We start from the raw sequence: 12,907 nt of genomic DNA on the forward strand, positions 1-12,907 counted from the left end.
CCTGTTGGCTTTCAGGGATGTGCTGCCTTGACTGTAACCTGCTCCTTCTTCGGTTCAGCTGCGAGTTCAGTTGTTCACCTTGTGCTGACATCAGGGTCCCCAGCTGGAGACTGAGGGCAGCCAGGTCTGAGGTGAGCCCACTCCACAGTACATCTGTGCTGCCTTGTGTGCTCTCCCTTTTGCACCAGCTCAGCAACTGGGGCTTGAACATGCTGCACTTGGACACCAAGAGTCACAGGCTGCTTCTCGGGGTGCAGGTCTGTAACACCAGGGTACAAGCCAAGCAGTCATGCACTCCTCCATCACTGCCCCACACGCTCAGCTATCTGTTGCTGTCTTCTAGCCCTCCCATGGTTCGACAGGATAGCTTTCCCTGCCACTTGGTGCTTGCCTGACCCAAATTCTGTGTTGACATTAGGAGATAAAGGATTTTGTTATACACATCTGAGTCACTCCAGGCACTAGTAGTCCCTGAATCCCAGCCCATGCTCTCTGGCCTCTCACTCAATGCTCTCCTCTGTCTTGGGTCCCATCTAGGTGTTTGCATAAGCTTATGAGACAGAAATAAGCAGAGGGGGACCGCAGTGGCACACAGAACAAGCCTTGTTTGATTCCTGATCCAGGCAGGGAATGCCAACTCGGTGTCAGCTCGGGAAGTGTTTCCTAAAAAGAAGCTTAAATGATTCATGGCAGAATCAGCAGGCCATTTGCTGCGAATCCACTTCCATTTAATAACTGCCTATGAGACATTGCTTCTCATTGATCCCGTTGCATTGTAAGGAGAGGGTTTCAATTACTGTCTAAGCTCTGTGATTGATTGGGCATCCTTGCATCGATATTATTAACAATGGGGCAGAATCTGAAAGAGCTCAGATGCTACCAGCCTTGGATGCAGCGGGGAAACAAGTGACTGGGAGATGCATGCTGCAAACACTGCATGTGAAGACAATGCAAACGCCATCACACCCCATAATAAAATTCACACCCCCAAATTAGCCGCAGACGACCACCTCCTGTCCCATCCTGTGCCTCCCCAACCCCTGATCAAGCAATCCTCCTGCTGTGACACAGGAGCGACACGTGGGGAAATTAGGATCAAATTTTCCAACGAGCATACCTAATGTGTACCCTGGAAGGGGGGTCCTAAATACAGACAGGTGCACACACATGATGAGTTTGGGGGTGGGGGGGAAGCAAAATCAAAATACGCCTCTACAGAAAACAGTATTACTGCTGACAGCATCGTTCTTATTCCAGACTCACCCAGGTTATGAACAGTAGCATCTGTTTCTTGTACAAGTAAATGTCTCGCACCAGCGGGAATTTCAAACATCTTGAGGTGCCCTTTATTGTAGTATTTAAAGAGAATGACTGGTTAGCATGACAGTCCTCACACTCTTCTTCTCAGCAAAAATAGGTTTATTTGACCAAGGGCAGGATGCTTTAATACCAGCTGGGCCTCAGCCAGGGTGCTTAATAGACCCTTGTTGGAAGAGGAGAGACAATGGTCTCAGGGTTAACAAAGAAACGTTTGCCCAAGTCCAGTGCACTAATGCCACTTTAGACCCCCAAGCGCCACGAGCAGTGCAGAGAAGAGATCGTCTGCCCTGGCAATGACTGGAGATAAAATATCATTGAGGTCTTCCACTTGGTCGGATCAGACAGAGGAGCCACATCCATCTGTGGAGACGCCTCTAACACAAGTCAGTCCACAGTACTCTTACAGAGGACAATGCCACTCTTGGTGCCAGCTGAGATGGGCACGGACCCCGATTTGGGCTTAGAGGAAGAACTGCCTGACACCGACCTTATCTGCACGCTTCCAACCACCAGGTAAAGCCTGGAGAGCATCCACTGGAGTGAGCAGAGCCTGAAACTATCAGCGGCAGTGCTGACAGACTGTTGGTGAGAAGCCCCTGAAATCCCTCCGAGTCGTACACCTGCAGCCAACTAACCTTGCTTCTTTGGTGCCCTGGAAAACGTTCCTTTCACCACCTTGCAGTGGGAATTATCTCCTCCACAGACACCACACTTATCTTCCTGCTTAGAGGAGCCTATCACCCGGTCGCAGCCGACTTTCTGCAAGCAAAGAGGAAAAACAATTTTACTTGTTTATCCCGAACTAACTCAACTGCTCCTTCAATTCAGACGTCCCAGAGGGTTTGCTGCATTCGCTTAAAGACGATAGGGCTTCCCCAGAAGCTTACTTTAGAATTGACATGTTTTTAATACTCACGGTTCTCCTTGTTACAGTCATGGTAGCTTTGGCAAATTTTGATACTGCGATTCATTAAGTCCTGATTTGGGAAAACTTCGCTTTTAAAGAAGCACCATTTCTAAGGCAGATGCTTATGTTGCACCTTGAGAAAGCGCTTCCTTAAACTTAGTAGTTGCACAAGTACCTTGCCAAAGTCTGTTGCAAAGATGGGGATTTACTATAATTTTCTGGGATTTTTTTTTTAAATTGCCCAATCAAATATACAGAAAATGTACAGCAGCTATATTTTTAGCATCACTTTCCTCGAAAGGGGCTGTATATCTGTATCTTAATGTACATTCCACCCCTGCCAAACGCTCTGAAGGAAAAGCTTTCCCTGAAAACTAATTGTAATAGTTCATCTTAAAAATGCTGCATATATTACTTGTGTAGGTAGCTGCTGTTGGAACTGAGTCACATGCAATGTGATGGCAACTGTGAATATCACACATAATATTGTGACAATAATTCTAATGAAATCTCATTATTGCCCAAAGCATTATTGCACTGACTTAAATATTCATTCTTGGAGATGAACGTTCAACCTTCTGCTTTTAACTGGTTTTGCACAAGCCAGGCTTGAAAAATGGTACGAATGAAAGATCGACATTGATGTGCTTACCAAACAGTCCCCTCGCACACAGATGCTGTAGGAGTCTTTATACGAGCAGCGAGTCCCATCGTGCGCCATTCTTTTCATGTACACAACATCCCCAGTTTCCTTGGACTCACAGTACAGGTGGCACCTTTCTTTAACTAGAGGAGAAAATGCCCTGTTATTGTGCGTGTGAAGCCGGAGCAGTTCTTCTGCTCAGTTTTTGAACAGCACTTTGTATGACAATGGTATTGGCCATTGGTCCGAACCTTGCCCAGTGCTCTGGCAGGGAATTGTTCTCAATTCTGAAGGGCTACGGGGCCTGCTGGAAACTGCTGGATGATGCAGAAGAAAAGGATTGCTGCGTGGACTGTGCCTTAGTAACTAAGAGCCTTCTGCTTCACAAAGGGTGCATCCTGTATCATGCAATCTGGTCCCTATACTTGGCAGTGGAGAGCCCCCTCTCCCGTGGGGGGCCGGGGCGAAGGGGGTGTTGGGGTGGAGTTTATCAGCCGCACCGTACGAAGAATGGAAAAAGCAGCCTGAACAGCAGCTGTCCAACACAGCTGGTAAAATTGGCTTTCAAAGAGGCTGAAAGGAATCCTGCACCAGGCTACCTCCTCCTACACGAGGAGCTGTTTTTCCACAATTGTAATGATTGTATTGGGCCATCATCAAAGCAAGACCAAGAGCAAAGTGATATTTTATCACCGGTGTGTGGGCAAGCTGCCAATCGAGTGCATCTCTTTCTCCTAGACGGGTCTGGCCCCAGCCAAGAACATGCTGCTGGAATACCAAGCTCATGCATGGAGAAACTTGGGTCCTCAACGTGGCTTCACTCTATTCACTTTTCACCCATGGCTATTCAGTTTCCTGTTCCCTTAATTAGATCCTAGGTGGCTTCCTGGGCAGTGAACAGTGTTAGGTGCAATAAAAAAGGATGCCTCATTTTTGCCACGTGACTAAAGCTGAAGACATACTTTCCATAAGTTTGAAGACTAATGAGCCTTCCTTGCTAACAGTGCACACTGTGCCCTGGCCACGAGCCCTGCGTGGGGCACAGTGTTTCAGAGAGACAGCTCCCTCCCAGCTTCCTATCACTCCAGGGGCATTGTAGTTTGCTGCTGTCCCATACCAGCTGTGCACCACCGTCCTCTCCACACTGGTCGGGGAGGATGGGGAGGTTAGAAACCAACACTCCTCCAACTCTCGGCTCTAGCCTATCCATTCCCTGTTCACCAAGTGGAAGGGCAAGTGAGTAGCCAGTGCGGGAGTCCAAGGGTAGGCTGACATTTCATTGTATGCCGTTGTGTGGACAAACAAGCCAAGGGACAATCGAGACCAATAAGGTCTGGGGGGTGCAGGATGCCAGGCAAGGTGGTTACTGCAGCAGTATGGCTAAGCCTTTTGTTGTTAGCTAATATAATGGCTGTGCCTAGCCACAGGAGAAGCAAGGGAGACCCTCTCCTCAGGCAGGTCTGCTAAAGACAGCCTCTAAAGGATGAGCCCAACAATGCACACCCTCTGCCCGTCTCTGCATCTGCCTTGCTGACAGCTTCAGTATCCCGGCTGGCAGTAGCTTTGCTAAGGTGCCATTAAAGCAAGGAGGGGACTTGCTAACCGTCAGCATGCTCATACGGGAGCCAGTGGTGTTTCCTGTTCTGATATTCGAAGTAGGGATCCCATTGCTTGCACTGCTCCTCCCTGAAATCTTCGAAGTCCTTGGGACAGTCTTGGGTGCTGCAGAGCTGGAACTCGTAGCTCGGTCCCATGCACGTGCGGCCTCCGTTGGCTGGGCTGTGGACACGGAAAGAGACACAGTGGTGAGCTGCAGCATTAGCAGCTCCATGCAGGGGGGTTGCTTTTATTCACTCTCTCAAGGCCTAGTTCAGTCCTTAATCGCATTTCCCTTGCTTGTTTTGTGTGATTTATGAGGAGCAGACGCTGCTCAGGTGGCATCGCCACCACTGACTTCCTGTCGAACTGAACAGTCTGGAAGACAACGAGGAAATGTCTTCCCTCGGTCTCTGCTATGTGCAGCTGCACTGAAGTAAATGGAAACGCGCAGGATCCCTTTTTCAAAGGGATTTGTTTTTGCCCGGCTCCTCCAGACCGTGTTCAGTAAGATGACAGTGGGAAGAGTCCCGAGGTCCGACTCGCTTCCCAACCAGCTCCTCGCCATGCTGCCCGGTGCAGTATTTTAATAGTAATTTAGCACAACCTCCCCACCAGCATCCCCTGCTCAAGCATCCGTGTACGCTGAACTCACTGCGGATTGTCACACTGCCGGGTCCTGTACTTCACCCCTGTGCCGCAAGTCCGGGAACAGGAGCCAAACTTACTCCAGGCTCCCCAGTTCCCATCTTGCTTCAGGATATCTGGAGTTAACCAGATGCAGTGGCCTTTAAAGCAGTGCTGGAAGAGAAAATGGCAAAGGTTTGGTGTTGTGGGAGACACTGACCTCACAGCCAGGGGATCGTGATGGGCCCTGAAGCTGTGCCCCACTGCCAACCGCAAACGTCTTCACCTTCCTAGAACAACAGGACCTCGCTCGCGCTTTGTGCCTGTGGGCCCAGCCACCTGAGCTGACTTGAAGCACATAAGTCATCATGTCCAGAAGGGTTTCCTGGCCAGCCCCTGAGCCTTGTGCTGCCTGGAGGGTGAAACCGCCTGCGGAGCTGTACGTCTGCAACCTGTGGCTGCTACCATCTAACACAGGCTCTCCTTCAGGACGTGGGAGAGGCCTCACCGCACTCACTCCATTTATCTGGCAGTGAAGAGGGCTCTTTCTGCTATGGGGCCAAAGCGAGCATCTTGAATGCTGCACACAAAAGGCTGCACCCACTGCATGACATGCTTTGACATGCACGATTACTGCCAGAAGAAAGACAGTATAATTAACGCCGTCTCCCACTCGACATGGTCAACGAGTGTTAACTAATGAATCTTCGCAGCATCCCTGCGAGGTGGGTGGTGAGATGCCACTCTGCCAAATTTAGAGATGGAGAAAGTGAGACACACTAAGTCAGCAGCAGAGCCAGGACTGGACGCTGGGATCCTCCCCGACTCCTAGCCCTGTCCACACTTCCCCAGGAAACCCTGAACATCAGGGGAAGCGCCCTCATGAAGAGCGCACTGCAGCACGAGATGCTCTCCTGAAGAAAGGGGTGGGTCAATCCTGACGGGTCCTGCAGTTGAGAAGCTACCAATTTTTGCCCCCTCTCCAATCTGATTTCAAACACGGGAGTGAGGTGGTTTTAAAGGCAAGCCTTTGCTAAACTTTCATGAAACGTCCACACCTGCTTTGCAATGGTCTCTTTAGTTTCAACCCCTAGAGCCTCTCTGCCACCTCCCTCCTGAGAGCACATTACAACAAGCTGATCCCGAAGAGCCAGTTCCTCTGGCCCTTAATCAAGAAACTTTCCTACTTAAGTTAACAGGCGTTTTTTTCCCTCAAAAATCCCAGAATTTGGCCCCACAAACGATTTCTGCTTATGTAACAGTCACATGGATTAAATACGAGGGCCTGAAAATATTCTTAGCACAATTAATTACTTTACACTGTGCTGACATTGCTGTTTGTTGGTGTTAATGGTTGCTGTCAGGGTAAGAGGCCTGGCTCGCACACACACAGATGGCTATAACAACAAGTGCAGTCATTCACTTTTCTTAACATCCAAGTCAACAACAAAATTTTACACAGCTTAACAAGCCTCAGCATCCGAGAATCTGGCAGGTGGTTGGAGCAGAGCATATGGCTAAACGCATGCTGCCAGCAAAAACAAAACGAGAAGATTTATAACACGAAAGCCTCTTGGTGCAGAGAGTGGCTAGTGATCTGGAAGTCAAACTGAAGAGCGATGGATAATCATTAATAAAGTCCATTTAAAGAGGAAATGATTAGTAAAACTGTGACAAGAAGTAGCTTGCTGTTCTGCTGAGCTATTTAGTATACATATATTTTATTCTGCCTGTGATTTAGTTATATGACAACTTACAAAAGTGGAAGCAAAATTAGAGAGACTGTCACTCCATTAGAGCTCTACAGTACGTTCGGTCAATACATAGCTAAGGGATAACCTTCATCGTGCAGGAGCTTGCGGGTCAATAAGACAAGAGCCAGATGCCAGTGCTGGTACTGTCACCCAATAACTCCTCATTTCTCAGGTGCTTTAAAAAGCCATTACTCCAGTTCCCTAAGCATCACGTGAAAACCAGCTGCGCCGATGTTGTGCACAGAAGGGAGCCATGTCTTATTTCTACAACTCTAGCATACCTAGCTCCCAGACCAAGAGTCAGGCGTCTAGCCCAGGGGTGGGCAAAATGCAGCCCAGGGGCAGATGCGGCCTGCCAGGCCAGTGTATCCGGCCTGCGGCACCCCTAAAGAATTTAGAAAATTAATATTTATCTGCCCTGGCTGCCTGTCATGCGGCCCTCTATGGCTTGCCAAAACTCAGTAAGCAGCCCTCCGCCCAAAATAATTGCCTGCCCCTGCACTAGCGCATATGCCCTTCCATGGAAATGAATGCAGTGCCTTGGCGCAGATGGGGAGTAAAGCGTGTCACCGGGCCATTTATTGCTCTCCTGCTAAGGGCTGCAGGATCCTGGTTCGCTTGTGACCCCACATCTCTGCTTCCACCTCCGAGCTCCTCTCACGCTTGCTGAAAGCAGCTGGGGATGCAGAGTGCTGGATATACCTCGCTGCTGAAAAGCATCATGGACCAGGTAAATTGGACCTGGCTCCTACCCTGGGGGTCTTTAAAAAAAGGCTGGACGAACATCTGGCCGGGGTCGTTTGATCCCAGTAGTCTTTCCTGCCATGGCAGGGGGTTGGACTAGATGATCTCCTCAGGTCCCTTCCGACCCGACCAACTATGAAACTATGAATTACCACTTAAAAAGCCATTTATGGCAAATCTTCTCCAGAGCAGTGGCATTGCAGTGTCCATATGGCTTGATGGGACGAGATCTGATTCAGCAACGTGAGAACTGAAAAATATTGACATCATGTCCTTGCTGTGCCCTTCCAACTCCCACGTGCCTGCCGTCCCAGAGGCCTGCCTTAGCTTGATCAGAGCTGGAAGTGGGGTTGGTGCCTGTGTGAAAACAGAGCCAGGTGGGGGGCACATCACCTCCGTGGAGCACAATCTGCATACAACAGACTGCATGACAGTGGCCTGCAATGAAGCGAGGCCTTGTTTCCACTTAGAAGGGGCAGCAGAGGGAGAAAGCATGGCAATGCTGCTCCCCTTTTTTCATCAAGCAGTGCGTTTGGGACCGGACCACTCTTCAAACCACCCCGCTGGTGTGCTGGCAGGTTCATAACATGGGAGACTAACCCTGGTGCACAGTGTTGACCCTGTGGCTCAGGGGAAAGGTGCTGTGTTGATCTGCACCGGTGCTGTGGGTCGTACGTGGATTGCCAGTCTCCATGCTATAAACAGGGAAGATGAAGTTTAGCCGTCAAGAAACATGTGTTTGTGCAAAGTGAGTCATCCCCTGATGTGCCAAGTCTTGCTGGACATAGAAAGAGAGGTGTTTGCACGGAGGTGCTCTGAAACAGCAGCCTGCTCTGTATTAGACCTTCGCAGGGGAAGGGTGCAAGGACCTCAGATGGATGCAGTTGGATCTTCAGGGTCATAACAGAAAGAGGACCGTTTCCTTCCCGCTGCTAACACTGCTAACGACAACCATTGTTCTAAGCAGAAGCAGAGAGTTTCGTTTTAATTACAAAGCTGCTATTAACACTGAGCTTTTTTTTTGGCAAGAAGAGAAAATAAAAGCCGGGGAAATGTAAACTGCTTTCTTTGTGGAAGGAGAAGACTGCTTGCCATCTTGCCCATTTTTGGCGCAGAAGGGACAGCCAAAAACAAGTGCAATTTCCAGGCGAGGAGGCTCCAGGCTCTTACAGTAAAAGGTCCCACTGCTGTTTTCCACTGTTCTCTGAAGCAAAGCATAGATGCCAAGGAGGAGCGTCTCTCTTGGGGATCCTCACATTTCCAAAATCGTTTTCAAGAAAAGGCTGGTAAATCTGTATGTGATCCAAGTGCTGGGAATCACCAAATCCTAGATGGGCAACCCTAGTTACTCAACCAAAAAACCTTTGCAAGGTGGACCCACAGTCTACACGCACGGTACGGGCTGGATCTGCAACCCACCCATGCTGGGCTGAGATCCTTCCAGGGAGAGATTTAGTTATTCATTTAGGTTTCCCAGCATGGCTGGGCTGGACCCGTCTGTCCCATCTGTTTGAGCAGAAATGTGTTGCAAGGGAGCAAGTGAAAGCTGTAACAGCCCAATGGGCTCTGCAAGCCAAGAACAGGGTTTTTCTGACTAAAGAGTCAAGTATTCTCACAGCTTCGAACATAGCACACACTTCTCCATCTGTCTCTTGTCTGTCAGAAGCTGAGGTCAGCTTTCTCAATGGGAAGTTATCTGGATTGCTTTAAGTGCATCCGAGCCTTGGCTGAATCCTTTTTTGTCTTGGTCCATTTAAAAAATAAAATAAAAGGAGAACAAGGAGCAGTGCAGAGATCGGCTGCTTGGTAAAAGGGGCAACACCAGCCCGGTCAAATGTGCGCCCCGCATTTTGGCTCCTGTTGAGTTCCAGGAGTGACATTAAGCCAGCGGGCACCAAGCGATACCAGGGCCCTTACCTCTGTCACAGGAAAAAGGAAGCGTGCCAGATGGCGTATTTCTCGCTGGCGGGTATAGCGTGCCCTTGCCTTGCACAGGTTCTCTTCTTCCCTTCTTCTGAGCAAAGTCCGCTTTTCCAGCCAATAGAAATGTTCTCAACAAAAAGGATCCATTTGGGGAAAGAAAGGAACCGAACAAAAACTGCTGATGTATTTACAGACTTTCCAAGCAGTGGGAGAAGCCTAAAGCTAACGGTGGGGCTAACTGAAGCAGATGCAAAGAAATAAGCCATCAGCCGGGACATTTCTACTGTCACAGCCAAACCTTGGCATTAAGATTTGAGCTTTGTATTCTTAACCCTTAGCCCTTGGTCTTACAAACCAGGTCACGGGAAAGGTTCAAATCCACATTAAGGCTCTTTTCCAACAAAGACTTGTGCACATGCGTAGTTTTACACACTGGAGCACTTCCATGGGAGCCAGGGGCCACGCTGCATCTAGAGAAAGCACGAGATAACCCGGACAGGGCCAGATCCCATCACTCTTCTGTGCCTGGCGCCCTTGCTGGAGTGCCGGTGCTGGCAAAGCCGAGATCTCACAACAGGGCAGGACTCTATGAGGCCTCGCCTTCACATTTAACACAAAAGAAATATTTCTGTTTCAAAAACAGGGCTTTTTTCCATAGCAACATTTCCTCTGCTGAGAAGGGGCAAGTCAGGAGAAGGTTTTAGCTGCTCCTAGCGACAACCAACAGGTGCGATCCCATCGAACAAAATGCGACAACCAACGGGTGCGATCCCATTGAACAAAATGCGTCTAATCACTTGCGTTTCTCCACTTGCCCAAGGAAATCCAACAAGAGGCCAGGAACGGCAAAACCTCTCTCCTCTGTGAGATTCTTTGAAATGATCCTTTGGAAGTAAAACTAATATGTAAAGACCCCTGAAAACTATGCCTGAGTTTTCACTAATTTTGCTGGATCTTGAAGCCTAGCTAAATATACTGGATGAGAGTGTCGTCTCTCACTCTTTAGTCTAGGGTTGGTGGTTGTAGCCGCGTTGGTCTAAGGACATAGTTAGACAAGGCTCTTCGGGTAGATGTGATCTCTTTTATTAGACCAACTAAATAGTTAGAAAAGTTGTTCATTGCAAGCTTTCGGGCACAAACCCCCTTCTTCAGGCATGCAGAGACTATATGTCTGAAGAAGGGTGTTTGTGCCTGAACGCTTGCAAAGAACATTTTTTCCAGCTATTTAATTGATCTAATAAAAGATATCACATCTACCCGAAGACTCTTTAATCTAAGAATTCATGTCCAAGATACAGACTGGGTATAAGGAACCAGTGCAGTTATCAGGATGTCGCTTGCAATACTGCACGGAAGTTGAAAACCTTTTAGTTATTTTGTTTCTGTCTGTGAGGGATTCTTGTTTCCTTCACGGTTTCTTCGGCAAAGAAAAGAGCAGGCTGCACGGGAGTCCCTTCAGCGGAGATTAGAAAAGTGCAGAGAGCTGTTATCAGAGCTCTGCAAACCACACGTGGGGACAACCTCTGTCTCTTAAGTCTGATTAGTCTCCAAAACAACATCACAGGCCTTTTTTGGCCATCAGTTCCTTTAGCTGTTGCAAAGCCAAGACATTTCCTTGTCACACCAACAGTGTTTAGATTGGCCCCGTCTTAAACCAGACATTGAGAATTAGCGGTATGAAATCATGATAACTGCAAGTCTCAGAAGAGGGATCTTTTGAGCTAACATCTTTTATTGATTACGAGTCCGTTCCAGTCTTGTCAGACGTTATTCCAAAGAAAATATTTAGACCAAGTTTCGTGCATTTTCCTCTGCTTTGCACTATGATGTGGTGTCAAGGGAGGTGGGACCTATCTTTCATATTGAAGTAAGTTGCTGTCACGCTGGGCCACGGGCGGCCAGGTCTGGGGTCACCTCAGGGTTGGAAGAAGCCAGGGAGTCAGAATCCGGAAGATCTGGCCGGGGAACCGAGTCGGGGATCCAGAGGGTCAGAGGGCAAGCCGGGTCAGGTATCTGGGAGGCCAGGCCAGAGCCAGGCTGGGTATCCGGAGGGGCAGGCAGAGCACGAGGTCAGGAGGTAGCCAGGTCAGGCACCCGAGGCCTCCATCAGTCAGTAGCAGCATGGGCTAAGGTACAAGGCTGGACCGCGCTGCCCAGACACTTCCTCTTCTGGGCCAGGGTTTCTCCTGGGAGGGGTGAAGGGTCAGATGACCTCTCGAGCAGCAGGGACTGGGTGTGTGGCTAGGCCCAGCTGGAGGGGTCTGGCCAGCCGTGTCCAACCCAGTGCTCTGCTGAGGAAGGAGTGGCTGTGCCAGGTAGGCTGAAGCCCCAGGTTCAAGGCCACAGCCAGCCTGACAGTTACTGTGGCAGGGCTTGACTCTCAGCCCTCTGTATGTATGCAGGGTATGATCATATGCCTTAGGGTAAGATTCGGTTCAGAAGAGGGGTCTTAGCATTGTCCAATATGTGAGAGGAGAATTCATGCATCAGACAAAGACCAACAAAATTAGGGGGCAGAGGGTGATGGAGCTCATTGTGAAATGGCAAGTATCACCGGCTTCCTGATAAACTCGGAGCCATGGAATTCGACTCAGAGACGATGAGGGTTGAAGGGACCTCAGAGGTCGCATCTAGTCCAACCCCTGCTCCGAGCAGGACCAGCCCCAGCTACATCATCCCAGCCAAAGCTTTGTCTACCCGGTGGTGCAAGGATGGAGACTGCACCACCTCTCTGGATAAACCAGAGAGAATCCAAAGGTAAGAACAACTCATGATATTATGAAGAAAAGTTTAGCTTGATCTGTTGAATCCTATTTAGCAACATAGTTTTTATTTTATAGAATTGTTTAAGGCTTTCTTGAAAGCTACAAAATGTATATTTACCAAAAAAACTAGAACCGCTTCTCTGAGGATAAGGTATTTACTGTTCTGTTATCTACTGAAGCTTCGCAAGGTATCTTCTTGGAATGAAAAAAAAAGAACTGGCCGGTTTGTGCAGTTAGTTGAGACGTTGGATCCTGAGTCTCAATCCAAAGAAAATTTTTACAGCTGAGTTGCACAATATCCTGAGAAGTCTTTGTTTTTAATGGAAGCACTGACTAATCCTTAACTAAACAGTTGCAAGGGAAAGGCTGCTATAATTTGCTAATGTGTTTTGTTTCTTCTCATTTCTGTTCAAAGAACTAATAAGAAGTGATGGGTTGGTGAGGAAGGGAAGCTGGAAAAGAGAGAAGACTTATATTTGACTCTGACTTCATAAGAGCATTCAATACAAGTCAATCCATGTGAAACATGGCAAGCCCAAGAAAAATAAACTTTATTGTCAGAGCAAAGTTTGTTTTGGGGTTGGTTTTTTTTAACTACCCTGTAGCAACTAAGCTTCTTAACTGGGAG

At 48.6% G+C, this 12,907-nt stretch overlaps 1 protein-coding gene across 1 annotated transcript in view; it reads right to left on the reverse strand.

The window, feature by feature from the left end:
- The window catches only part of ADAMTS2 (ADAM metallopeptidase with thrombospondin type 1 motif 2), a 244,417-nt gene that overhangs the window by 22,375 nt on the left and 209,135 nt on the right, over positions 1–12,907 (reverse strand). Inside the window, exons 11-15 of the mRNA XM_059712896.1 lie at positions 5,122–5,267; positions 4,474–4,649; positions 2,880–3,013; positions 1,956–2,079; positions 1,264–1,344 (exon numbers count right to left, since the gene is read on the reverse strand). Of these exons, the coding sequence (XP_059568879.1) occupies positions 1,264–1,344; positions 1,956–2,079; positions 2,880–3,013; positions 4,474–4,649; positions 5,122–5,267 (661 nt within the window). The remainder of the gene's footprint in view (positions 1–1,263; positions 1,345–1,955; positions 2,080–2,879; positions 3,014–4,473; positions 4,650–5,121; positions 5,268–12,907) is intronic.

Source organism: Alligator mississippiensis, chromosome 9 (genome assembly GCF_030867095.1).
Source record: "Alligator mississippiensis isolate rAllMis1 chromosome 9, rAllMis1, whole genome shotgun sequence".
Classification (NCBI taxonomy): domain Eukaryota; kingdom Metazoa; phylum Chordata; order Crocodylia; family Alligatoridae; genus Alligator; species Alligator mississippiensis.